Source organism: Molothrus ater, chromosome 7 (genome assembly GCF_012460135.2).
Source record: "Molothrus ater isolate BHLD 08-10-18 breed brown headed cowbird chromosome 7, BPBGC_Mater_1.1, whole genome shotgun sequence".
In the NCBI taxonomy this organism is placed as follows: Eukaryota; Metazoa; Chordata; class Aves; order Passeriformes; family Icteridae; genus Molothrus; species Molothrus ater.
The window spans coordinates 1,636,407-1,663,583 of NC_050484.2; the positions used below are offsets into that span (position 1 = coordinate 1,636,407).

Sequence of the window (27,177 nt, forward strand, 5' to 3'; positions counted from 1 at the left end):
AGATGCTTTGAGTAGGCTTTACTCAAGGAGTAGCCACCACCTCAACCAAGAATCCCAGTAGGGGAAGATAAGAGGTTAAGGGAAACAAAAGCATTGAGTGAGATGATGTCATTTTCACAGAGGAGGGAATTACACAATATTAAGATACTTACAAAAATGAAGAAATTTAAGTGGTTTTTTTTCAGTGCAGTGCTAAGATTCCAAATACTCTCATAAATAACTGAGGTTTTCCTGGCCCAGCTAAGCCCCACTCTTATGGTGTTTTGTTTAATAGAAAGAGAAGCGGAGAACGCAGCTCCTGAGAAGCCTGAAAATGGTGAAGCACTTCCTGATGTCCCACCTCGGCCTGCCCAAAGGTGTGTTTCCATCCTTTCTTCCCTTCTCAACCCAGAAACTGCTCCATGGGGTAAAATCTTCAGTAAAATTTTGGAGTAAAATTTTTAGTACAGTTTTTGAGGAGAACTTTGCATTTCCTTAGTGCAATTCCATAAGGATGGCGTTATGGATAAGGTGAACTTGCTTTTCAATTTGAATGTTTGAGGGTTTTTTTTTTTTTTGTTTTTGCTCAGCAAAGGCTTGTGTTGCTGTGTTGTTGTATTTGCAGGCACCCCTGTGGCAGGCAGGAATGATGAATCTGATTCCATGTTCTCAGAAAGCTAATTTATTACATTATAATACTATATTATATTAAAGAATGCTATGCTATACTAAAGAATACAGAAAGGATACTTACTGAATGCTAAAAGATAATGAAAACTTGTGACTCTTTCCAGAGTCTTGACTCTTCCAGAGTCTCTGCTAAAAAGATAATAATGAAAACTCCTGACTCTTTCCAGAGTCTCAACCCTGATTGGCCAAAGAGCCAAAACAACTCACAGCAGAATCCAATGAAACAATCTTCAAACACATTCCACATGAGCACAGCACAGGAGAAGCAAATGAGAGAAGAATTGTTTTCCTTTTCTCTGAGGCTTCTCAGCTTCCCAGGAGAACAATCCTGGGCGAAGGGATTTTCCAGAGATTGTGAATGCCACACTGTGTCCCTCGTGAAGGTGATTTTTCCCGTTCCCACTGTTCTTGCAGACGGATTCCCCGTCCTGGCAGCGCGAGGCCGGCGCCCCCACGAGTGAAACATCAGGAGAGCAGCGAGCTCTTAACCCCAGAAAGGTGAGGGATGAGGGACATGCAGAGTGGGGGTTGTTCCTTGGAGCACACCCTTTCCAGCTCCTCTGGCACCACCAGTTTGGGATGGTCACCTCATAGTGGAGTCCCCATCCCTGGAGTGTCCAAGGGAGGCTTGGATGTGGCACTCAGTGCTCTGGGTGGGAATTGCTCAAAGGTTGGACTTTTCCAGCCTCAATGATTCTGGGATTCTGTGATATTTGATGGCTTTTAGCTCAGTTCAGTTTATTCTGATAGATCTCAGTACTTCCATTCATTCCCCTGCTCCCTGTGTCCCTGACAGGAGCAGCAGTGCTAAAACAGCCCCGAGGGTGCTCAGGGAGCAGCAGCTTTCTGATGAGGAGGACGAGCAGTTCGTGGTGGAGACAGCAGGGCCCCTGCCAGAGATGCCAAAGGTTTGTTCCTGTTGCAGCTGACTGAGCCTTTTCCATATTTTGTTTGGAATGTCCAGCCTGGAGAGGAGAAGGATCCAGGGACACCTCAGAGCCTCTGGCAGGGCCTGAAGGTGCTCCAGGAGAGCTGGAGAGGGACTGGGGACAAGGCATGGAGGGACAGGACACAGGGAATGGCTCCCACTGCCAGAGGGCAGGGCTGGATGGGATATTGGGAATTAGGAATTGTTCCTTGGGAGGGTGGGGAGGGGCTGGACTGGAATTCCCAGAGCAGCTGTAGCTGCTCCTGCATCCCTGCAAGTGCCCATGGCCAGATTGGATGGGGTTGGAGCAGCCTGGGATGGTGGAAGGTGTCCCTGCCCATGGCAGGGGGTGGGATGGGATGAGCTTTAAGGTCTCTTCCCACTCAAACCATTCCATGATTCTCTGACTTGTTGAAATATCCTCCAGCTGAATATTTTTGAATAGTTCCATGTTAACTTTTTGCAACTAAAGCTCTCTTCCTGCATGTGTAGGAGCCAGAATTGGAGCTGGTTGAGGATCAAAAGCATGGTAGGTTTGCTTTTATGTATATTTGTACAGATCTAGAATCAAGCCCTGGGTTTAAAGCAAATGCTGAACACTTAAAGTGCTGAACAGAGCACTAAAATCCCTCCTGAGGGAAGGAGTTTGCAACGTTTGCAGGAAAACCAACTTATTTCCCCAGGCTTGTTTTCCTGTGCAGCTGGATTTGCAACTGTGTTAAGGACACATTTTCTATGCATCCTCAATGTCAGCAGGATTTAAAATTCTGCATAAAGCTCATAAATTAGCATTTCTTCAAGTGTCAGGTACAGCTTGTCAGCTCTGAGATACGAGGTTGGATTTAAAGACAAGTTCTAGAAAAGCTTGGGAGAAAAAAGGTCAGATAGCAAATACCTTGTGTGTCAGTGTTTAAAATACAAAATAAAATGCTGTTTATGTTGCTCTAAAAATTGTCTGCATTAAAAAAAAAAACAAACCAGTTGGGTTTTATTTTATTGTCTGAATGTTTGAAACTGTTAAGTGTCCATCAATACTTAGAAAAATCCTGGTTTTTCAACAGGTGGGCTGGTGAAAAGAATCCTAGAAACAAAGAAGGATTATGAGGCATCACAGAAATCATCACAGACCACAGACAGGGTGAGGTGGCAATGGCTTTCAAAGAACTGGGAGATGAGATGTTGCAATTGTGACCTTTTCCTTTGCTTTAAATGTGTTTTAGTCCATCTGTGATCAAGCTTTTCTCTGTCATATCTTGTCTTGCTTATGTGTTTTTTTCCCACAGTTGAGAAGGGGAAGGTTGGTTTTGTTTTTGCTGAGTTTTGTAGGGGTTTTTGGTTGTTTTGATCACTTAGAAAGTGTGTGGGAAGGATCTAGCAGTGATCACAACCAGGAGCAAAAGCTTGATCCCCCATATTTGAGTGTCTTCCTGTTGAAATGGAGAGCTCTGGCTTTGTGTGCCTTGCAGAGCTCCTGGTATGAGAGGCACCAAAGGCAGAACACTGAGATGGACTCTCTGATCCCATGAAAAGTTTCTAAATCCATTTTGGTGTGCTGGGGAGAGGCACTGAGGCACTGCAGTGATAAAAGTCTGGTAAAATGAGACAAGTGCGTGATGTTTTGGGGAGGTGAATGCATTCCATGAGCTCTTACATCTTCCAATCACATTTATTTTAATCTCAATTCAGTATGTTAGGGTTTTCCCACGTGTATGCTTTTCAGGAATGCTCTGTGGTGTTGGAGCTGTTCACAGAGCTCTGAGAAATCAGTGGTGACTCCTGAGGACTCTGGGAGCAGACTCCTGTCTGCCCCTCCTGGCTTTCCTTTCTTTTCCAGCACTTTGAGGAAGTTGGGATGGCAGATCTGACTCTTGGGGGAGTATCCTCCTTTCTGGAGTTTGGGATTGGTTGAGATCCAGGCCTGGAAGAAAATTCCTTTCATGTATTGCAAGGGCTGTGGTTGATGAGCCCAGGTAGGGTTAGGTGGGATATTGGGAATTAGGAATTGTGGCCTGTGAGGGTGGACAGGCCCTGGATCCCTGGCAGTGCCCAAGGCCAGGCTGGACCTGGGACTTGGAGCCACCTGGGACAGTGGAATGTGTCCTTGACCATGGCAGTGGTTGGAACTGGATGGACTTTAAGGTCCCTTCCAGCCCAAATTCCTCATGGATAATTCTAGAACTGAAGAAACTGAATCCTTCTAAAAAGAGGAAAACACCTTTAGATGTTTTAACACTTTTAGATGTTTTCTGAAAACTGCCCACAGTCTGTTAGGAGTGGTTTTAGCTTTACCCAACCTGCTGAATTGCATCCATTTGTTAGAAATGTGCTTCTTGTGGTGGTCTCTGAAACACCTCTGCCTGCTTGGCATGAGATACCCAATGGGAAGATTTGTCAGCTTGGTGAAATTCTGCCTTTAGGGAATTGTTTGGAGACAAAGAAGGGTTCCAGGCTGATTCTGGAGTTTCTGCAGCAGCTCCAAAGCTCATTTCTGAGCTGCCACTTGAGCCCAAGCCCTGCAGCTGTCCCTGTTCCCAGGTTTATAACTAGATGGTGCTGTTGGATCATCAGTTCCCAGCTCAGTTTGGGAAGAGCTTTAGGAATTCATTAGTGCTGTCTCTCAGCACTCCCTCACCCTGGGCTGCCCTCTTTGGTGGTGTGTCCTGTCCAGCACTGGGCATGGAACAGGATAATGGGGGAGGATTTACACAATCACATGGATTTCAAGCTCAGGAAGCTTCCTCTGGTGTCTGTGCTGCATTTTCTGGTTGGGTTTTTTTCCTTACTGACAGTAACAAACTAAAAGAGTCCCTTTTTAACCCCTTAAATATTTTTAAATGGCCAATTGTGACCCACCACAATCACCATTGAGTCCCATTGCTGGGTTTCAGCCCCTGAAACATTCATTCAGCACTTGTTTGGCTTTTGTTGCACTTTTTGAAGCCCTGCTCTGTGTTAGCAGTGCTGAGAATAGAGAACTAATTCTGGAAAAAAACCTGCTGACTTCCTAGTCCATCATCACATGGAAACCTGCCCCAGCTCCTGGAATGCCATGGGATCTCCTGGCCAAGCAGCTGCTTTCTACTGCAGGAGGTTCCTCTGTGCTCCTGCTCTGCAGAGTGTGCTGTGGAAGTGGTTGGGATCCAGACAGGAGTGGGGTTTTCCTGGAATTGGGATCCAGACAGAATTCTAGTTCTGAAATTGTGATCCAGAGGGAAGTGTGGTTCTCCTGAAATTGTGATCTAGACACGAGTGTGGTTCTCCTGAAATTGTGATCCAGAGGGAAGTGTGGTTCTCCTGAAATTGTGATCCAGAGGGAAGTGTGGTTCTCCTGAAATTGGGATCTAGACAGGAGTGTGGTTCTCCTGAAATTGGGATCCACAGAGAAGTGTGGTTCTCCTAATACTGTGATCCAGACAGGAGTGTGGTTCTCCTGAAATTGGGATCCACAGAGAAGAGTGGTTCTCCTAATACTGTGATCCAGACGGGAGTGTGGTTCTTGATCCAGAGAGGAGTCTAGTTCTGAAATTGTGATCCAAAGAGAAATGTGGTTTTCCTAAAATTGTGATCCAGAGAGGAGTCTAGTTCTGAAATTGTGATCCAGAAAGGAGTGTCATTTTCCTGAAATTATGATCCAGAGAAGAGTCTAATTCTGAAACTGTGATCCAGAGAGGGGTGGGGTTCTCCTGAAACTGGGATCCAGAGAGGGGTAGGGTTCTCCTGAAATTGGGATCCAGAGAGGAGTGTGGTTCTTCTGAAATTGGGATCCAGACAGGACTCTAGTTCTCCTGAAATTGGGATCCTGACAGGAGTGTGGTTTTCCTAAAATTGTGATCCAGAGAGGAGTCTAGTTCTGAAATTGTGATCCAGAGGGAAGTGTGGTTTTCATGAGATCCTGATCCAGAAAGGAGTGTCATTTTCCTGAAACTATGATCCAGAGAAGAGTCTAATTCTGAAATTGTGATCCAGAGAGGGGTGGGGTTCTCCTGAAATTGTGATCCACAGATAAGTGTGGTTTTCTTGAAATTGTGATCTAGGCAGGAGTGTAGTTTTCCTGAAATTGTGATCCAGATGGAAGTGTGGTTTTCCTAAAATTGTGATCCAGAGAGGAGTCTAGTTATGAAACTGTGATCCAGAGAGGGGTGTGGTTCTCCTGAAATTGTGATCCAGACAGGAGTGTGGTTTTTCCTAAAATTGTGATCCAGACAGGAGTGTGGTTTTCCTGAAATTGGGATCCAGAGAGAAGTGTGGTTTTCCTGACAGCAGAGTTGAATGGAAAAGATGATTAAAAATGCTTGGAGTGTGTGACAGGCACTTGACAGTTCAGAAAACAAGAGCTGAAGACACAGTTGAATCCTGGAGAATTATTTTAGAGAATGGAGTTGCTGTGACAGTAAAAGTAAGAAAAAACCCCACATTTCCAATGTGGCTTTGCCTCTGGGAATGCTTCTCTGTCTATTTATTTTGTTTTCCATCAAACTCTCCAGAAGTATCTTCTGCATCAGGATTCAACTGTATTCCAAACTGTGCTGTGCATCACAGAGTAAAATCATGGTACTGCTGTATTTTTGGAGTAAGGTATCCAAAAATCCAGGGAATACCTGAAAGAAAACTTGCTTTGGGAAATTCCATCTTCCCTCTATCTGTCACTAGAATGTTCATCCTCCCTCATTTTATTAAACTATTCAATACATCCAAAAGAAATTAAATATTTTCCCACTTCTATTCATTAGTCTTTAAAGCCTTGGTCTTCTGCCAGTTGGGAAAATGAAGAGGGGAAAAAATAGCAGGCTGAGTGCTGGAACTTTTGGTTAATACATTATTAACTGCAGTATTCAGCAAAAAAATGATCAATGGATCCACCTGATTTATTGGGGATTAATCAACCAGAAATGAGGTGAAGTTGGTGGATTAATGCTTAATCCAAATGTAATGCTGGTGCCCTTTCAGGGATGTTTCACACCTTCCAGCTGCTGATGCCTGGGGAACATTTATTTATGTTAAAAACATTCCTCCAGAACCCTTTCTGTGCTGTGTTTCCCAAACATGCATTTGCTTTTTAAGGAGTTTTAATAAAGGAGAACAGGGGAGAAGGAAAGAAAACTGGGACTTTCATCATCTAGGTTTTGCATGTGCAGAAACTTAAAATAATATACACAATTTTGAGGTCAAACAAAGGGGTCATTCTGAAAATACACAAGATTTTTGCCGCCTTGATTAGCTGTGTTCAGCCTAACAAATTCCTAAAAAAACTTCCTAAATGTATTTGTTTAGAGTCTAAGCCTCTAATGTCAACCAGAGAAAGAACCAGATGTTCCATTTTGTATTCCACTTCATTTATTTGATGTGTGGAAAAACGTAGGCAGGTTATTAAATAGCTGAAGCAAGTGGGATAACAGAATTCCCATCTTTGCACTACCAAAAAAAGGGGCTTCAGAAAAGCAGCAGCTTGGAGGCTTCAGGGAGGAACAAGTGGTATTGAATAGCTCAGCACCTGGGCAATATTAACTTGAATTAGCAGTGTGGCACATGATGCACTTCAGAGCCGAGGACAGATCTAATCAGTGCTGATTCTGTTTGTTTGAAGAGCTGCAGGTCACTGATTTTTACAGGAATCCAGCAGCTGCACATCTGGGTGTGCCTGCCCTCCAGGCCCTGCAGTGAATGTGCTGTGTTCAGCAGCTGCAGTCAGAAATGCCAGCAGTTAGGATTTTGGGAGAGGCTCATCCTTCCCACCACAGCCTCCTGCCAGCTTGGTGTGTCCTCAGGATTGCTGACAGGGAAATGGAAGAGGAGGAGTTACCCATGGAAGGGTTTTCACCTCTGTCACATCTCTGTGGATGCTGATGTGATGCTAATTCACTGGGAAATCTCTGCTGCAAGCACACAGTTCCTCCAAAACAGGTTTTTTAACCCAGCAGCTGAGCAGCACAGGGGCTCAGATGGAGGGAGTGTGTGCTCCAGGGTCCTCACACTGCTCCCAGCTCTAGGGAACAAAAATGTGGCCCCAAAAATGTGGCCCCCAAGCAGTCCTGCTGCAAGCTGTGAACACAGAAACAGGGCTCTGGCCACTCTTGGGATAATCCTGGTGTCAGGGCTCCTTTGTGCCCCAGACCATGGAATTCCTGTCCTGTGGGTGCACTATAAATCCAGGTGAGACAGCAGATGGATGTGTGGGCACAAAGGATGTGTAAAAATGGTGAGGCAGATGTGGTTGCCCCCAGGAGAGGTGCAGTGTGTAAAGGACACAGCACAGGGCCTGTCATGTCTTTCAAGGTGCTGGGGCACAGCCTGGGGGGAGGGAAACTGTTTAATACAAGGAGCAGGTTTATCCCAAGTCCTTTTTCACCAGGAAAGGGTGCTCTTTCAGCAGGAAAAGGTTCTGGATACAGAGAGTGTGAGGAGAGAGGGAGGGCTGGGCAGAAGTGGCACCAGTGTGGCATCATGGGTGCATTAATGTGCTCTGCTGTCACTGATTTCAGCTGGAATCCTCTCCTGGCTTTTCTCTGGCTCAGGATTCACAGGGCTGGAGCCAGGCTGGGAGAGCTGGGGGTGCTCACCTGGAGAGGAGAAGGCTCCAGGGACACCTCAGAGCCCCTGGCAGGGCCTGAAGGGGCTCCAGGAGAGCTGGAGAGGGACTGGGGACAAGGCATGGAAGGACAGGACACAGGGAATGGCTCCCACTGCCAGAGGGCAGGGCTGGATGGGAGATTGGGAATTAGGAATTGTTCCCTGTGAGGGTGGGCAGGCCCTGGCACAGGGTGCCCAGAGCAGCTGTGGCTGCCCCTGGATCCCTGGCAGTGCCCAAGGCCAGGTTGGACGGAGTTGGAACAGCCTGGGACAGTGGAAGGTGTCCCTGCCATGGCAGGGGTGGGATGGGATGGGCTCTGAGGTCCCTTCCAAGCAGACCATTCCATGGTTCTATAATTTTGCTTTGTGTGCTGAATACTGCCCCAAATACAGGAGATTTTGGGAGTGACTTCTCTCCAGGCAGGCAGGGTGGGTGTGTGGGCTGGAGTGGGTGTTCATGGACAGGTGAAAAGTCCAGCTCTTTTTGGAAGGATCAAGTATGAACTTCAGTTAATGTGGAAAACCACCACCCTCCAACAACAACAACAAAAAAAAAAGAGATTGAAAAAGCTCTCTTGAAAGAGCCATTCTTTTATTTCCTTGTGGAGCCTTCCAGCTCAGGAGCAGGTCAGACTGACTCTGGCAAGTGCAGTGATAAAGAACATTGTGTCTCCAACTCCTTGGCCTGTGCCTGAACCCCATACCTGGCATCAGCAGAAAAAGCATCCTGTTCATTTGAAATGCTTTAACATTTACTGTTTCCCCCTGGTTCTGTGAAAGGGTTTCTTATGGGGATCCCTGGTGGATAGTTACAATATACTTAAAACACAGACTCTGTAAAAACCAGGAAAAGAAAACACTCTTTATGATCAAAAAATATATTTTATACAATAAAAAAAGCGCTCCACCTTGTTGGTTTTGCACTGGATATATCCCAGTTACTTGTCCAAAATGAAGTTTCTGCCCTGTCCTGTAGAAAGAGGTGGGGGAAATGGTGGAGCTCAATAAAACTGTGATTACTTGGGTCTGTTTTCCTAGTGGGACATAATAATAGTGTTAAAAGGGGCTGTAGAAACTATTGAAATGCTTGATGGATGCTTGTTCTAATGTGATTGATATTTAAAAGCCTGTTAATTAAAAAAAAAAGGAACAAAGGGGAAGGTGTATAAAAGTAAGCAAATGCTGTTTCTTGAAATTCTGGTGGCTTCTGGAGCCTTGTTGATAATTTCCACCTTTTTGATTAAAAAAGAAAATTCCTGCTTTCAGATTTCTCAGGTGGCTGCCCCTGAGTCCACATTGTGTTCTGCTCCCATTGAGGTAATGGGAAAAGCAGCCTTTTCCCAGCAATCCAAAGCAAACATTTCTCTTGGTGCCTCATGAAAAACACGAAGGAAAGGAAACGCGCTGGGCCTACAGAAGTGATCCAGCCTTTTACACGAGGATAATTTATTGATTCTGGGGCTGTTGGGAAAGGGGACTTGCTTGAGGTGTAGGGGCTGATGAAAAAGCCTGGAACAATTTGGATTCTGGCTGGAAATCTCCTGTTCCACGTTTGTGCAGAGTGAGCAGAGGTGGCACTCGGCGCTCGTACCGCCCACGTCGCCGGCTGGGGGAAACCTCCTGCCACCATTCCTGAGATTTTAACCCATAGCTGCACCTGTGGAGCTGGGAACAGCCTCTAATGCATTTCTCTCCCCTTAATTATTTACAATCAGTGTGGGTTGGCAAAGCTTGAGAGTGTCACAGTGATAATTCTGAGCCTTGAGCTGCAGGGCGTGGAATTGTGGCTGTCCCATCCCTGGAATGTCCCAGGCCAGCTTGGATGGGCCTGGAGCAACCTGGGATAGGGGAGGGTGTCCCTGCCCATGGTGGCTTGGAACTGGATGGGCTTTGAGGTTCCTTCCCCCCCAAACCACTCTGGGATTCTGGGATCATTAGCACAGGTGTTAATGAGACAAAGAAAGAACGGATGGTGATTTTCACAGCTTGAGCTGCTGTGCCTTCTGGTTGGGAAAGCTTTCTTGGGAGGAATTTTTTCTTGAAACTTGGGCATTCTTACACTTCAGTATCACTAATTTAAATTTTTTTTGTTGTTTTATTTTTAAGCAATCCTATGATGAACCTGTAGGAATAGTATTTATTAGATTTTTATTTCAAATAGGATTTAATAGATTTTTTCATGGTGTTATGTTTCAGTTCTTGCAATGCCAGTTGGCCTTGATGATCCTAAAGGTCCTCTCCAACCGTGACAATCCTGTAATTCCATGACTGACTTTGGATGGGATATTTTCTCCTTTGAATCTCACTTTTGAAGTATTCAACTGCACAGAGAACATGCTGGAGATACAGGAACACTATAATTAATTTTCAGTATTTAGTAATGCACTTTAAGGAATTGATTCATGAAAAATATTCCAAATTTTTTTTTTGTTTTACTTGAGCTTTTCAAGCAGCTGTGTATTTTAGCCTCTAATTTTGTGAGCTGGACCTGTGTTTACAGACCTGTGTAGATCTGTATATAGATATGTTCTGTATCTTAAGCATCATTGCTATTTTTTTTAAATTTTGATCCTACACTTCCCTCTGGAGGGAAGTGTGGCTGCTTGGTCTGTCTAGGTATCAGAGGGGTCATGCCAGCATTACAGGGATGAGAAGAAGAATCACAGAATTATTTGGGTTGGAAAATATCTCCAAGACCTTTGAGTCCAGCCTGTGCCTGATGCCCACCTTGTCCCCAGCCCAGGGCACTGAGTGCCACATCCAAGTGTTTCTTGGACACCTCCTGGGATGGGGACTCCACACCACCCTGGGCAGTGCATTCCAATCCCTGAGCACCCTTTCCATGGGGAAATTCCTGCTGTGTCCACCTTGAGCCTGCCCTGGCCCAGCCTGAGGCCGTTCCCTCTGCTCCTGTCCCTGTTCCCTGGAGCACAGCCCGACCCCCCGGCTGTCCCCTCCTGGCAGGAGCTGTGCAGAGCCACAAGGGCCCCCTGAGCCTCCTTTGCTCCAGGCTGAGCCCCTGCCCAGCTCCCTCAGCCCCTCCTGGGGCTCCATTCCCTGCCCTGGCCATTCTCCAGTGTCCCCTCAGTGTCCCTCTGGCCGGAGGGCCCAGGGCTGGACACGGCCCTGGATAGAGGGGGCTCAGCAGGGCCAGCCCTGGGGACAATCCCTGCCCTGGGGGTGTCACACCACGGCTGGCACAGCCTGGGGGCCATGACCTGGTGTCCAGCCCTGTCACCAAAACTGCCAGGGCCTTTTCCAGCTTCCCAGCTGCTCCTCCCTGAGCCTGCAGTGTCCCATGGGCTCACAAGGAGCTGCCCCTTGGCCTTGCTGGCCCATGGATCCCTCTGCAGAGCCTTCCTGCCCCCCAGCAGATCCACATCCCACCAACTCTGTGTCTGCAGCTTCCTGAGGGTGCCCTCCATCCCCTCAGCCACATCCTTGATAAAGATCAAAATACTCAACAGAGCTGGGCCCAGTACTGAGCCCTGGGGAACCCCACAGTGACCAGTCCCAGCTGGACATGGCCCCATTCCCCACCCCTGTCTGAGCCAGGCCATCAGCCAGGTTTTATCCCTTGAGAAGTGCACTCATCCAAACCATGGACTGCCAGCTTTTCCAGCAGAATGCCTTGTGAAACAGTCCAAAACATGGCATTTGGAAAATCGAAATGAAGCAGCACCAACCCTCAGATAATGGACTGGCTGAGTCTTCTCTCTTCTGAGAGAGCTGGATGTGAAATAAATTCCTTATTTTTTGGCTGAGCCTTCGGATAATGGATGGTGGGGAGGAGAGTGGTGAGGGTTTGGAGCACTTAGGAAAAACAAGGGAATGGGATGTCTTCCTGGGAAGCTGTTGGACCTGATACAGCTCTGCTGATGGGCTGGAGGTGCTTGTCTGCATAGCTCACTTGCCAGCCCCCTGTGGAAAATGCAGTGCTGGGGACTGAGCCTTCCCTCTGCCTTTGGAGGAGCACAGAGCAGGAAAAGGAGTAGGAGAAGAGTCAGGATAGAGAGAGAGAGAAGGGCTTGAAATGCTGTGAGATCACAGCTCTTCCACCCTAAAGGACAGCAGAGGCATGGATGGCTCCAGAAAATCCTGTGGCTGGTGTGGTATAATGAGCACCTGCTGCTGCGAGGGAGGCACAGCCTGAGGAGGAGGGAGCTCAGGGCTGTGTTGTTTCTAACAGCTCAGCCAGCTCTCATGAGGTGACCTGGGCAGCCAAGGGCTCAGCTTCAGCAGCATCTGTCACCTGAGCCCAGCTCCTGCTGGAACCCCCGAAACAGGAACCCCAGTGCAGTCAGAAATGCAGCATTTCCTGCACCGCGTGTGTGGCAGGGCGCGGGCAGCAGCCCCCAGCGAGGCTCAGCCTTTCCCTCAAACACATCCCTGCGTGTGCCCAGCCCTGCAGCCAGCCCAGGGCTGCTGAAGTGTGCTTGGCAGGAGGCCCTGCAGCCTCCAGAGCCAGCTGAGCAAACAGCCCAGCTCGCACAGGAAGGCAGGCAGCTGGGAGGAGGGGACCGGGGACAGTTCCCTGTCCCAGCACTGCCACCTCTGTGTGGAGCAGGAATTGTGCCAGGAATTGGTTCACCCTCTGGTTGGGGTGGCAGGGGAAAGCCTTTCTAGTTGTTTGGCATATAATAAACAGAATTACTTTAAATAAACTCTACTTCAAGCTCTGTGTGTCTGGGTTTGGGAATTTGACCTGCAGGAGTGTTGGAAGGAAAGAAAAACGAGGTTGGTTTTGATTCATGGGGGAGAAAATCCCAGTGGGCTTTTCCTTAATGGCTTTGCTGGAATAAGATTATTCCAGTGTATTAGCAGTGTGGCATCACTCTGCTCTTTTTACAGCATCCTCGTGCTCCTGCTGGCTTTGCCATTGGAGCAAACTCTGAGTTTGACTTGCAGTGAGCTGAGGGGCCTCAGGAGCTGCACCACAGAGACTCTGCTGGCTGCACATGAGGGAAAGTAGCACAAGCCCAAATTCCTCTGGAGTAGTGGGGTTTATGGAGGCCACACCTGCAGCCTGTATGGTTTTACAGCCATGAACAGGAGTGCAAGGCAAGGAGTAACCATGCTTCAGGAGCTGGAGATCCACATATGGACAGTGGAGGGAGAGAAGCATCTTGAAGGGGCTGATGCAGAGAACTCAGAGGAGCCTGTGCCCTGGAGCTCCCACACAGCAGCAGAACTTGATGCTGCTTTCAAAGCTTGTCCAGAAATGTGTGGCTGCTCCCACCCCTGGAAGTGTCCCAGGCCAGGCTGGACAGGGCTTGGAGCAACCTGGGATAGTTGGAGGTGTTCCTGCCCATGGCAGGGGATGGGATGGGATGGGATGGGATGGGCTCCAAGATCCCTCCCAACCCAAATCATTCTGTGATTCCAGGATTCTTCTCTTCCATTTCAAACTGTCATGAACGCTTCTCCAGCTCCGTCCCTGTTTGCAGTCTCCAAACACCCTTCATTCAGCCTACAGCCAGAGTTTTCCCTCATTCTGATGCTCCCCCTGTTTGTCCCTCCTGTTAGGAGAAGCCAATTGTCTCAGAAGCCTCCAGGAAGAGGGAGAGAGACTTGGTAGCCAAAGAGATTGAGAAGTTCCAGGGCTCCATTCAGACTGTGTGCCAGCACGTGCTGAGGCTGGGCAGGATGGTGGATTACATCCAGGAGGACATGGATGCCATGAGGAACGAGCTGCTGCTGTGGCGCCAGGAGAACCGGGAGCACGCCGAGGCTTTGCGCAGGGAGCAGAGGTGAGCTCGTCTCTGGGGACAGATTTTAGGGGCCCTTAAAACTTAGAAACAATGGAAATATTGAACCCAGAGCAGGACAGTTGTTGTGGTGGGAAGGACAGATGGTGAAACAGATCCTTTGGCCTTCCTTGTTGTCTTGGTTTGGAAAGACAGGAGTCTGCTAAGGAAGGCAGGAGCTTCTCTTGAAATGGACAATGTAAACTCTCTCCACCCCTCTGAATTGCTATAAATTTTAAATTAAGGAGCTTTTAGGCAAAAATATGGGAGCAGGAAATAACAGTTCTTTAATAGGGAAAAGAAAAAAAAAAGGATAAACAATGCAGTAGACTAGAACAACACTGACAGAGTCAGAACCCAACCTGACACCCTGTGGGTCAGGGTGTTGGTGGCAGTCCCATTGGAAATGTGGCTGCAGCCCTCCTGCAGTGTCAGGGCTGGTTCTGCTGGAGCAAGGGGGTCCTGTAGAGAAGGATGGATTCTTCCTCTGAAGATCCAGTGGAAGGAGAGGCAGCTGCTGTTCCTCTGGGGAATCCCGTGGAGAAAGCCGTGCTGGTGTCTCCAAAACCTCTGGATTATATCCGGGTAGCAATGCTTGGCTCCTCCCTCTGGGCAGAGCATCTCCCAATGGGATGTTACAGTTCTTATCAGCCATGCAGGGACATTCAATAGTCTGTTATCAGCAATGTCCCCTCCCGAGGGAGGTGTGAATGTGGTCACTCAAAGGCAAACTGCCCACTTGACAAAGGTAATCTGCCGTACAGATGGCAATGGAAAACATCTTGCATTGCAATCTTCAACACTTGTCTCACACCAGAACACGATTAATCCATCGGTGTCCCTGCCCATGGGAGGGGCTGGGACTGGGTGGGCTTTAAGGTCCCTTCCAACCCAAATTCTGTGTGATTCCATGGAATTCTTTGCAGCCTTTCAGGTATTGAAATATATTTTCTTGGAGGATTAAATAACCTGAAGCGGCTTGAAAGCTTCCAACAACATCACGTTCCTTGTGTCTCTTCCAGCATCACAGACAGCACTCTGGAACCACTGAAGGCTGAGCTGGCTGAGCTGGAGCAGCTGATGAAGGACCAGCAAGAGAAGATCTGTGCTGCAAAAGCAAATAATTTAAGGAATGATGAAAAAATCCAGAGGATGATTCTTAGCATAAACGTGTCTTCAAGAAGGTGAAGAAGAGGGAAAAGGAATTAAAGAGCCTTAGGACTCAATGACTGACATTGCTACCAAAAAACCAAAACCCAAATAGCAGATATGCCTTGTTCAGATATAGAATGTTTAGGGACCAGAACCTTAAAAACATTACAAAAAACTCTGTTATTGCATTGATTTGTAGATGTTGATATTATGCAGGATAAAATGATACTCACTTGAATGCTAAAGTTGCAGAGCTATTAAAAGAACTTTATTTGTTTAACTGTGAGCTGGTGTTTCTCACTTCCAGAGCCCCCTTTCCTCTCCTTATCTCCCCTGAAATTCCCTCTGAACACACTGTCCTGATAAGTGGGTATTAAAGAATTCTTTTCCCCCCTTCAATGTTCCAAACTCCTGTAGGTCAGAAGGTTCCTGAATCCTGTTCAGAGCTATCAGGAATCTGATTAGAACCAAGTGAAAATGCAATTCGAGCATCACCACGTAAGGGAGCTGAAGCGTTTTATCTGCACAGGTGTTAATTCCATTTTTATGGCATATGTTCATTTGGAAAGGATTAATTTAAGTACCTGTTTCCTCCCCAATGCACGTCCTTGCAGCTTTTTCTACGGGAATAATTCCACTGATTTTTCTTTAGTGAACTGCAGATGTCTGGAGCATTTTCCTAATGACCCCTGCAGTGTTCTGCCCATGAGAGTCCAGAGTTAGTGATTCCTAAATCTGCAAAGAGTATTAGTGCAGACACAACTGTGTGACTGTGCTGGGTGCAGAGGCTTTAGTCCCCTGCAAGGCTGTTGCCAAGGATTTTATGATGTTGTTTGGATGAAGTGGATGAAGTGTTAGTGGCCTTGTTTTCCCTTCTTTGATTGGTTCATCTATGTTTTTTAGGGTTATTTGTTGTTTTTCTTTTTCCTTTCGTGGTTTCTTTATCTGGTGTCTGGACCTAAAAATCTACCAAATGATCATCAGCATAAATGTGAATGTTTAGGGTGTTAAATACAGACATTTGGAAGGGTGGGAGGCTTTGCTCTGTGGGGTTTTAGAGGGGGTGGAGAAGAATTTGGGGGCTCGGGAAGGAAGAGGAGAAATTTTTTTGATCTCTTGTAACAACCACCTGTGACACTGAGCTCTTTGTGTTTGCATGGCCCTTTTCCAACACCTCATCTGCACCCTGGGTCTCAGCACACGAAGGAAAAGGGGTTCAGGATGTCCAGCAGCACCCCCAGAACTGCTGGTGAAAGCCTGTGTGGTCACTGTTCCCTTCAAACACTCGGATTGCATGCTGGGGTTTGCTGGGATTGCTCAGACTCCTGCCCCGTGAGCTTCCCACTGCTCTAAGCCACCCCTAAAGGGCATTTGTCACCTGTCCCCCAGCCTTTGTCACCCCATGGTCCCCTCCCACGGCCTCTGCATCCATAAAATCCAGCGTGGTGCTGCTGGAGCCTGGGATAAGGCAGGAAAGCAGTGGGAGAAGCAGCAGGTGTTCTCCAGAGACCTGGAGGGATTTCTGCCTCAAACAGGACTTCAATCATGAAATCAGGATTTCAGTCATGATTTTTCCTTTTCCTCAGCTGCCCCATGGAGTTCCCTTCAGCCTCCCCTCATCGTGTCCACCCTCTGGGTGGCCTTTGCCTGGTGACGTGGCCCTTGTGTCCATCTGTCCTTGTGTTAGAAGTGTCTGTCCCTTCTCAGGGTGGGGAGGTTGGGGTCAGAGGCCTGGGAGAGCTCAGGGATGACTTTTTGCATCTCCACGTGCCCGTTGCCTTGTGCTTGCTGACCAAACATTGCTCCAAACACTGGCTGGTGTTAAAGTTTATCAGCATTTTAACATCACACAGCCTCAGCTCGCTGGATTTGTTCCGTGTCCCAGGCACGGAACACAGCTCGGAGCTGAGGCAGGTTGAGGAGACAGCCCCAAAAAAACCTCCAAAAGGGAGCAGCTGTGCCTGGAGGAGGGCTGGAGATGTGTGTGTGTGTGTGTGCACAGCCAAGGGGTTGTGTTTCAGCCTGTGGGTGGTTCATTAGCAAAGGAAACTTTGCCGGAGCGGTGGTTTGGGATGGAAAGCCCTTCTCATTGTCAGCCCCGGCGGCGCTAATGGAGCCTGACAGTTCTGGGAAGCAGGATTTGTGTTTCACGACGTGCCTGACATTCCTGTGCTGCCAGCCCCTCTGCCTCGCGAATGGTTCTCAGCTGCAAAGGTGCAGTTGGTGGCAGGATCCCAAAATGCTGTGGCTTTGGGGCAGGGAGGGACACAGGGGTGACAGGACCTCCCCGGGCCAGGAGCACTCGGGGACAGAGGAGGCTGGAAGGAAGAAAGGGCGTGAAAAACGCCAATCACTTGTTTTGAAAAATTTTAAAGTTGAATGATAATAAAATGGTTATAAAAATAGTAATATAATTAGAGTAATAAAAATGTGGACAATTGAGATTAGGACAATACGTGACAATAAAAGCAAAGAGTTACAGACAGTCTGGCTACCTTTTCTGGGCAAAATAAGCCCGAAAAAGGACCCACATTAACAGAGGATTAACCCTTAAAAGCAACAGCCTGTTGCATATTCATACACCTCATCCATGGTGCATAAATTCCATTCAAACACAGGATTCTGTCTGGGCAGTGTCAACTTCTTCCTCTGAATCCTGACGGCATTGTCCTGCCCAAGCAAGGTGGGAAGAAGTTCATTTCTTCTGATAATGGGGCAATAAATTCTCTTTCTCTGAAAGATTCAGGTGTCCTGTGGCTGCTATGTCAGTGCCAGCCCTTTCTTTAAAAAAAGTATCCTACATAGCATAGTTTCTATTTTAACATTTTGTTATAACCTAAGACTCTATTTAACACACATATTCACTAAAAAAACTAATACAGCATAACTTTCTAACACAACACATATAATATTCATTTGAATATTTGTGAAAAACCAGTCACAAAATATGCATTTTTCACAGTGGACATGGGGTGAGCTCAGAGCTCTCCACTGGAACTCAGACATCCGTGAGTGCTCTGGGTGTGGGAGGCTCTTCCCAAGGGTGGGAATGGCAGGTTTGTAAGGTCTGTTATAAAGGTTTGTAATATATGTTATAAAAGAATTTGTTTGTTTGTAATATATGTTATAAAATAATTCGTGCTAAAGGAAATTAAAACTCACAGCATTTTGTCTACTAAAGCCAGTGTCGGGCAACAAGCAGTAAAAGGCAAAGTGATAAGGATGGAGATTCAAACACCAGGAGGACACTGACTCCAGGGATGGATATTTCAAGGGAATTTTTTCATCTGACAAGACCCCAGCAGGAGACATTTGATAGGCACCATCAGAAGTTTATCCCAGAAGGTTTTCACCTGACAAGATTCCAGCAATTATCCACCAGTTCCGGGAAACGCGGCAGCAAGAAAGAAAAAACTACGATAATATGCTAAAATATGCTAAAGAATATTTCTTTCATCTTTCAATCTCCAATTTCATTTTTCAGCAAACCTAAAGTCTATTTGTAAAAGCAAATATCTTTTCCCATTCATCTTCCAGAGCCCAAAAGACTGTATAAAACAAACCCCTTAGAAATGACATTTGGAGACCCACGGGGACTTTGGTGCGATGGAGGCCAAACCCTGGGTTCCCCCAGCTCTGATCTCCTGGCTGAATCAAATTGCTTGTGGCTTTTTCCAAATTTATACTTTGATTAATTAATAAATTTCATTATTCAGTTGGAGTGTTCATTTATAAGAGGTTCTTCTCCCATGAAGTGGCTGCTGGGACCCAGGCTGGCTCTCAGAATTCCAGCACCACGCCAGGAGTGGGGAACTGCCTGGGGATGGGGATTTACCAGAGGCAAAACCTTTAGAGCCACCTGCTCTGAGGTGCCAGACACAAACCATGACAGGGAGCAGGCAAAAGAGAAGGAGGAGGCTCCTCCATTGTGAGGTTCCATTGTGAGCAGGCAAAGGTTTATCCCAAGGGAAGGATTCAGAAGCAAAGAGCCACCAGCACTTCTGTGCACGGCATTTTATAGGGGTTAACTCAGGGGGTGGATACAAACCATTGAGCAAGAAGGAATCTGCAGGGCAGGAGCGAGGGAATTACATCAGGGGCTTGGGACTAATTAGGACAGATGGGAGGAGAGGGTAGGTGCCATGGGCCAGTGGGGTTTCCTGCAATAGGGGAATTCCAAAGGGGTGGTGCAGTCAGGGATTGGTCCAAGACAAAACTGACAGGGAAGGAGATGGAACAAAGAGTGGGGAATGGCATGAGGGACAGCTTTGAGGGAGGGCAAACCAACTTGGGGACAACATGGGGGTACAAATGAACAAACCACTTAACAAGGAATCAATAAAATAAATTCAAACCACAATGAATTTATGGCACTATTTATGAATTTATGAATTATGCCAGAGCCCAAGGAGCTCTCAGGGATGCACAGGGTGGGATTGCTGGGGTGTCCATAAGGGGTTGGATCAATGATCCTCGGGGGTCCTTTGGGCACCCTGACCCCCAAATTCCACTCCCCTGGTGCCCTGCAGTGTCCCCAAGCAGGGACAGAGCTCACTCTTGTTGGGACATGGCCCTGCTGGGCAATGAACACGTGTGGATGCTGTGGAGGTGTTGCGGAAGCTTTGGCCTCACTTGGATGCTGAGGCTTTGTGTTGTCCCGGGCTGTGGCTCCAGGCTGTCTGCTGCCCTGGGAAAAGAGTTCCAGCTCTGCTCCTGCCTCCTTATCCTCTTGTTATCCTCGCCTTGAGATCAGGAATTTCCAATGTATGGAACATCCCAGCTCCAACTCGGCCGTGATGTCCCTGAGTCCAGGCTGGGTTTCTCACTCCCTGGAGCTGGTGCCTGCTCTTGCTGGTCTTGCTCCAACAGTTTTGCTTGAAATACAAAATATTCCAGTGATTTTTTTAAAATATTTTTTCCCCAATGCACCTTGGATCTGTTAGGAAAATTAATCCACAAACACCAGAGGTTTATGTCCAAAAAGGAGACAGAGGAGTCCTGTAACTTTATCTGAATAAAGGGAGAGGCTATGGGGTATTTTCCCTGGGGTCTCTCCAATTTTTGGAGGATGCAGCCTCCTTTTAATCCCAATTTCCCAGCCAAATTTCCTTCTCTTTTTTTACCCATTGGCTGAGGTACTTGACAGGTACAGACTTCCTAAAATCTTCTGCCTGATACCAGAGATTTCCTGCTAATGTATAACCCTCCCTCTTAATTTTTAAATTCTTACAGAATTTAGGGGTCTTTCTTCCCCATTGTTTCTTTCATCTTTCAATGTCCAATTTCATTTATCAGCAAACCTAAAGTCTGTTTCTAAAAGCAAATATCTTTTTCCATTCACTAGCCAGTGGAACCCTTCCCATTGTTTCTTTTATCTCTCAGTGCTGGGTTTATCTCCCAGCAGACGCACAGCTTGTTTGGAAAGACAAATCCCTCATTCTCTTGGATCCATCCACTGGGGAAGCAGCCACCACAGACTGATGGTGTAGCAGAGAAAGGCAGCACTGTGGCTGTGTAGAAGTGTTCCAAGGATTTTTGGGAATGTGCCAGTGCAAAGGGGTGGGTTGGCACTGAGACTTCACTTACCTACAATGTCTGGACTCTGCCTCAGGTGAATTTGTGCTCTTCCCTCCTCCCAGATCTACCCTGGTGCAGGTGAGCCAGTCTAGCACAAGGGATGGATTTGAGATCTCCCAGCCACAGAGTCCCCTTCAGCTCTGGGAGAGCCCCAGGCACCCCCCACAACTCCCTGGAAAACTCCCTGCAGCACCAAGGGATCGTCCCTTCCGTGCCCTGTTTTGTGAAAAAACACGGCAAAATAACATTTCCCCTTTCCAGGGAGAAATTTAATTAAAAGGAATTAAGAGGCATGGTTTATAGTTTCATTTAACATGATGAAAAAAGGATTAGCTCCCACCTCCTCCTGCCCAAATCCAGGAGCTGATGGAGGGAAACGCTTCCCAGGAGAAAAGGGAGAGGAATTCTCCCCCCCCCAGATTTATGACTTGTGAGGCAGAGGTTGCTCGGGTTGGCCCTTGTTTCATGCCCTGCTGGCTCCCACAGCCTTGGCTTTGTGGTGAGCCCAGGAAAAGGCAGGGAATGGATGGGTTTGGCTGCTTTTCCCAGGTCACTCCTGCTCAGGTTCTGCCGGGTCACTGAGGCTCTGTGGGGAATGTGCAAGGGGGGCTTTGCCCTCACAGCTTCTTCCCCTTTTGGGCATTTTTTGGTTAGTGAGGAGCATCAGGCAATGGGGCCAGGAAGAGAGAAGGAAAAGGAGAAACTGTTAAAATACCTGAAATAACAGATCCAGCCCAAACGCAGACACAAACAGAAGGAATTTCTAATTTCCTTTCCCTGGGAAGGACAGCAGATGCTGCATGGCCAGGGCAGAACAGGACCTGTCCCCTCCCTGGAGAAGGGTGGGTCCCTTTTCTTACCTTGAACTGAAAATGTTTTCTGGCATCCAGGACAAAACTGTGGCACTTCACCTCCATCCCACTCTCCTAAACCAACCTCAAAGGTCAGCAGGGAGCTTTGATAACAAACAAGGGTCCAGAAGGAAGGGGATGGGAAGTGGGACAGGAGCTGCCCAGTGTCTCCTCATTCCCAGGCTTTGGGATTGCTTCCTGGCCAGCAGCTGTTCCTGGGATTAGCTCAGTGGCAAGAGGTGCTTCATTTCCCCTGTGCTTTCAGATTTTCTCTGCTTTTTAGAGCAGCATCTGCTGCTGGAGCCTGTGACTGTGTTCTCAAGGGGGTCTCAGGTTGAGGGAAGAGACGAGGATCTGACTCCATCTTTCAGAAGGCTGATTTATTATTTTATGATATATATTACATTAAAACTATACTAAAAGAATAGAAGAAAGGATTTCATCAGAAGGCTAGCTAAGAATAGAATAGCAAAGAATGATAACAAAGGCTTGTGGCTCAGACTCTCTGTCCGAGCCAGCTGGGCTGTGATTGGCCATTAATTAGAAACAATCAACATGGGCCAATCACAGATGCACCTGTTGCATTCCACAGCAGCAGATAACCAATGGTTACATTTTGTTCCTGAGGCCTCTCAGCTTCTCAGGAGGAAAAATCCTAAGGAAAGGATTTTCCATAAAAGATGTCTGCGACAGGAGCCCGAGCGCTGGCTGGGCTTGGGAGGAGCTGGGGATCCATCCACGTCTGGGAAGGAGAAGCTGTTTGGATAAGCAGCAGTTGCTCCGAGCTGGAGGTTCCAAGCTGCTCTGGCTTTAACCTCGGGAGGGGGAAAGGAAGTTTTCCTGTCCAATTCAAATAAATCTGGGCAGAACTTCCAGTGCACGTTACAGGGCTGGAAACTGGAGTGAACCTGAGCTGGGGCCTGGGTCAGCATCAGGGACTGGAGGGGACACAAACAACCAGGGTGGCACTGATGGCCAGAGCACAGAGACCTGGGCTCCCATGGAATCCATGAGGGATTTGGGCTGGAAGGGACCTTAAAGCCCATCCCATTCCACCCCCTGCCATGGGCATGGACACCTTCCACTACCCTAGGTTGCCCCAAGCCCCATCCAGCCTGGTCTGGAACGCTTCCAGGGATCCAGGGGCAGCCACAGCTTCTCTGGGCACCCTGTGCCAGCAGCTTTGTCTCCTCACATCCTGCTAAAGGCAGGCCAACAGCTCTTAACCATTTGCACAATGCTGTTTAATTTTCTTTTACTTTCTTTTATTTTAACTGGAGAGGTGGCAGTGGGAAGAGAAAGAGACCCAGATGCTCCTCTCCACAATACCCAAGTTACTCCCCTGACCATCTTGTGGTGGGTTAACCCTGGCTGCCCAGAATTCCAGGTGCCCACCAAAGCTGCTTGATCATTCCCCTACTCAACCAGACAGGAAAGAAAAACATAAGGAAAGGCTCAGGAGTTAGGATAAAGGGCTGGGAGACTTCACTCACCAATCACTGTCATGGGAAAAACAGACTCCACTTGGGGAAATTAGATTTATTTATCATCAGTCCCATCAGAGCAGGGCAAGAAATAAACCCAAAACATAAAAACACCTTCTGCACACCCCTCCCTTCTTCCCAGCCCCAAATTCACTCCTGGTTTTCTCTCCTGTAGGAACTGCTCCAGTGTGGGTCCATTTATCCATGGGGTCAGTCCTGTAGGAACTGCTCCAGTGTGGGTCCCTTTATCCATGGGGTCAGTCCTGTAGGATCTCTCCAGGGTGGGTCCCTTTATCCATGGGGTCAGTCCTTCAGGATCTCTCCAGGGTGGGTCCCTTTATCCATGGGGTCAGTCCTGTAGGATCTCTCCAGTGTGGGTCCCTTTATCCATGGGGTCAGTCCTGTAGGAACTGCTCCAGTGTGGGTCCCTTTATCCATGGGGTCAGTCCTGTAGGATCTCTCCAGTGTGGGTCCCTTTATCCATGGGGTCAGTCCTGTAGGATCTCTCCAGTGTGGGTCCCTTTATCCATGGGGTCAGTCCTGTAGGATCTCTCCACTGTGGGTCCCTTTATCCATGGGGTCAGTCCTTCAGGATCTCTCCAGGGTGATCTCCTCTCTCCATGGGTCCTGCGAGGACTCTGCTCCAGCAGGAGTTTCCCATGTGTCCAGATGTTCCTTTGGGCATCTCCCTGCTCTGGTTTGGGGTTTTCTTCCCTGACACTGGCACGTGGAGGAGAGGCCTGCAAGGAGAGGCAGCTTTATTTAGGTTGGACAAAGGTGCAGAGCCCTTTGTGGGACGTGCAGCTTGCTCTACAGGAAGGTTTATTTGTTCCAGTCTCACTAAGAGCTTTATTCCTGCTCCTTGTTGCTCCTGGGAGGGCAGCAGCTCAATAAAAGTCCCAAGAGTTTGGGTCCAAACACAAATGTCCTGAGAGGAGAGCAAGGGGACATCAGTTCTGGAGGGTGCTCCTGGAGAGCTGGATTTAAAGAATCCCAGAATGGTTTGGGTAGGGAAGGACCTTAAAGATAACCTTGTGCCATGGGCAGGGTCCTTTCAGTGGAGCAGGACCTCATCCAGCCATGATCCTGAGCAGCTGGATGGGGGAAGCTGCTGAGCAGAAGAGCCAGTGGAGTTTCCAAAGGGGTGAGGGGTTTTCAGTGCGAGCGCTGTGCCTGTCCCCACACACGGGATGGGGAGAGGAGAGCCAAGGAAAAGGTCTCAGCACTCCTGCAGGGGGACCAGCTCTGCAGCCAGGAGGAATTCCAGGCCACCCACCACCAGAGCTTTGTGCTGCTCAGGTAGCCTGGCAGGAAGGGAAGGTGTTCTCCTCCAGTTTCAGCGCTCCCTGAGCTCCGGCATTCCGCTGGAGTGTGGAGAAGGGGCTGGTTTCATGTTTAACCCCTCTGGGCTGGGAGCTGGGAGCTCCCATTAATGGGATCCTTGTCTTTGGAGCGAGCTGGGAGCCCCCAGGTCTCTCACACCCAAAGACTGCTCCATTGTGCTGGCTCCAGAGCTGCTGGTGGAGCCAGCGGGAGGGAAGGCGCTGAGGAGGTGGGATTTGGTTCCAGTGTCACCTTCTCAGGTGTCAGGGCTGTGTTTGCTCTCTGGGTGGGACTGGGGGAGCACAGGACCACCCAGAGGCTGTGGAAACCCAGGGCACCACTGGGAATATTTCTCTGTCTGCTCTGGGGTGCCCTGACCCCCAGGGCAGCACTGACTTTGACCCTCATCCATGGAGAAAGTTTCCCTAGAGTTCAAGATAGACTGGGACCCACAAAAGTGTGAAATAGATTGTAGAGAGTAGTGCAGGTGTATCACTTGGTGAGAAATTGAGGGTTTGGGATTATTGTGGATGGCAGCAAGATGGAGGGCATGGAGTGTTGTCCTGGGTTTCTTCTCCATGCTTCTTCTTCCTTCTTCTCATGGGTTTGGGTGGCATTTTGTAATTGGGCAGAAAAGTCCCCATTGCAGCTCTTTGGGATTGCAGTTATTGGGTTAAAAGGGAAAATAGTCCAGGTGTCAGTTCTTAATTGGATAGTTTAGTCTTAAAAGACCTTGTAACAAGAGATTGTTGGCCATTTTGTGCTTTCTAATGAAAAGGTGCAGAACTCACAGTAGTGAGACTGTTTCACTGATAAGAAATAATAAACACTTGAGTCTGAACATGAAATACTGTCTCAAGTGCCTTCAACCAAGACACAGAGAAGCCCACAACTGGTACCCCCACACAAGGCTTCCAGCTGCTTCCAGAGGTGGGGAACGTGTGGGAGCTCCCTCAGCATCGGGCTGGGCTTTGTGGGGAGCCATCCCTTGGTGCAAAGTGTGCTTGGAGCCCCTGCAGGAAGCAGGAAGCCCTTCCCAAATTCATGGAGTGATGGCCATGGAGCAGGCCCTGGTGGGCAGGAGGTTCTGTTGCACTTTTGGGGCAGCGTTGGTTTACCAAGGGCAGATTTTGGTGCCCAGGTAACCCTGAAATTTGCCAAGGGTTTGTGTGAAGTGCCTGATGCCCACTGGGTTTCACCTCCAGCTCATTCCCAGCTCCTGGCCAGAACATTTGTCCTTGTTTTGTGCAAGTGCAAAGTTCCCTTTGTTAAATGAAGTAGCAAAGTGTGGGCCTGGCACAGCTTTGCCTGTCCTGAGTGACTCCACACCTTCACACACTCCCAGTGCTCCCAGCAGGAATTAATCAATGTGGGCATGTGCTCAGCTCCTTTCCTTTTGATGGGATATTGGGAAAAATATCCAGCCTGGGATGAAATGTGTGTTCTGCACTCCAGGAATCCCAGAATCCCAGACTCCCTGGGGTTTAAGGAAGGGGCCTTAAAACCCATCCCATCCCATCCCCTGCCATGGCCAGGGACACCTTCCACTATCCCAGACTGCTCCAAGCCCCATCCAAGCTGGCCTGGGACACTGCCAGGCTGGAGCTGAGAGTGAAGCCTTGTGCCATCAGGAATTAATCCATGGAGGCAATTAGTGGAGACAGGGCAGGAGGAGGAACATGCTGTTGGGGGCAGGAAGGGCCCTGTTACCAAATCCTGATTCCTTCGACTGCTTGATCTCACAGCCTGCTGTTACTGCTCTGTGTTCCATTTCCCAGGGTGCCCTGAAGAGCAGGGAGTGAGAAATCCAAGGAAAACCTGGGATATATTGTACAACCTGTGCTGGCTTCTCCCCCAGGCCCCAGCAGCCCCTTGAGCCTGCCCAGTGTCACTGGGAAGCTCCTCCTGACCCCAGGGCACTCTGAGCCCACCCATAATTAATGATGGACTTGCCAGCATGAGGAAAAAACAAAAAATCCATTTTTATGGAAAAGCTCCCCCTGGCTCCAGGAGAGGCTGGGGCAGAGGCGCCAGAGGAGCCCCAGGCTCTGTACCACCCACAGCCTGACAGCAAGGCAAGGAGCAGCACCTCATTTTCAAGTCTTTGGGGTGGATCAGGGTTTTCAGCCCATGGCTGGGCTCCAGTCCTTTTCCCACAGTGTTTGTGGCAGCTCTGGAGCAGAATTTTTTTTTTTCCTTTGAGTTCCACCACAAGAAGTGTGGTCAGAATTTTTTGCTTTTTGAATGGAGAAAGTTTCTTGCCTGGGGCCAAGCGCAGAAATGTGGGATGGATTTGGATCAAACTTTACTTTTTCTTTTGGAATTTTATTTAAAGTTAAAAAAAAAAAAAAAAACCAAAAAAACCCCCAACCCGACAAACTAGCACCTCGGGCAAGAGCTGAAGCATGGAAAATTTTATCCCAAAAGGTGGATTCTTTGTGAAATTATGAGCGTGTGAAAACAGGTGGTTAAACTGAAATGGTTTCACAGCTTGAAGTGCAGAGGGTGCTACCAAGAACCTGTTGTAAATCCTGGAGTGAAGCCTCCCTGAAAGGCAGAGGGAGGAGAAGAGGCCACCAGCGAGTAACCTGAGCCACCACGGAGCCCACAGGCAGCTCTGGAGAGGCCAAGGGAAGAAAAAAGCCAAAAAAAAACCCCAAAAACCCAAAACAAAACAAAACAAAACAAACAAACAAAACAAAACAAAACAAAAAAAGAAACACAAAAAAAAAAGAAGAAAAACCAAAAAACCAAAAGGAGAGGTTTGTGGAGAGCTCAGAGAGGAGCCAAGCCCAGCATGAAAACCCAGGCTCCCAAAGGACACCATGGGCCCACCATAGGATGGGTTTCACTCCAGGCACCTGATCCAAGACTTGCTC

General features: G+C 48.1%; 1 protein-coding gene across 2 annotated transcripts in view; it reads left to right on the top strand.

Moving 5' to 3' along the window:
* The window catches only part of TRAF3IP1 (TRAF3 interacting protein 1), a 29,084-nt gene extending 13,741 nt beyond the window's left edge, over positions 1-15,343 (top strand). For both annotated transcript variants that reach the window (XM_036386965.2, XM_036386966.2), the window contains exons 9-15: positions 275-356; positions 1,084-1,167; positions 1,466-1,577; positions 2,090-2,126; positions 2,659-2,735; positions 13,691-13,914; positions 14,934-15,343. In XM_036386965.2, the coding sequence (XP_036242858.1) occupies positions 275-356; positions 1,084-1,167; positions 1,466-1,577; positions 2,090-2,126; positions 2,659-2,735; positions 13,691-13,914; positions 14,934-15,099 (782 nt within the window). In that variant the 3' untranslated portion in view covers positions 15,100-15,343. The remainder of the gene's footprint in view (positions 1-274; positions 357-1,083; positions 1,168-1,465; positions 1,578-2,089; positions 2,127-2,658; positions 2,736-13,690; positions 13,915-14,933) is intronic.
* The last annotated feature ends 11,834 nt before the right edge of the window (positions 15,344-27,177 follow it).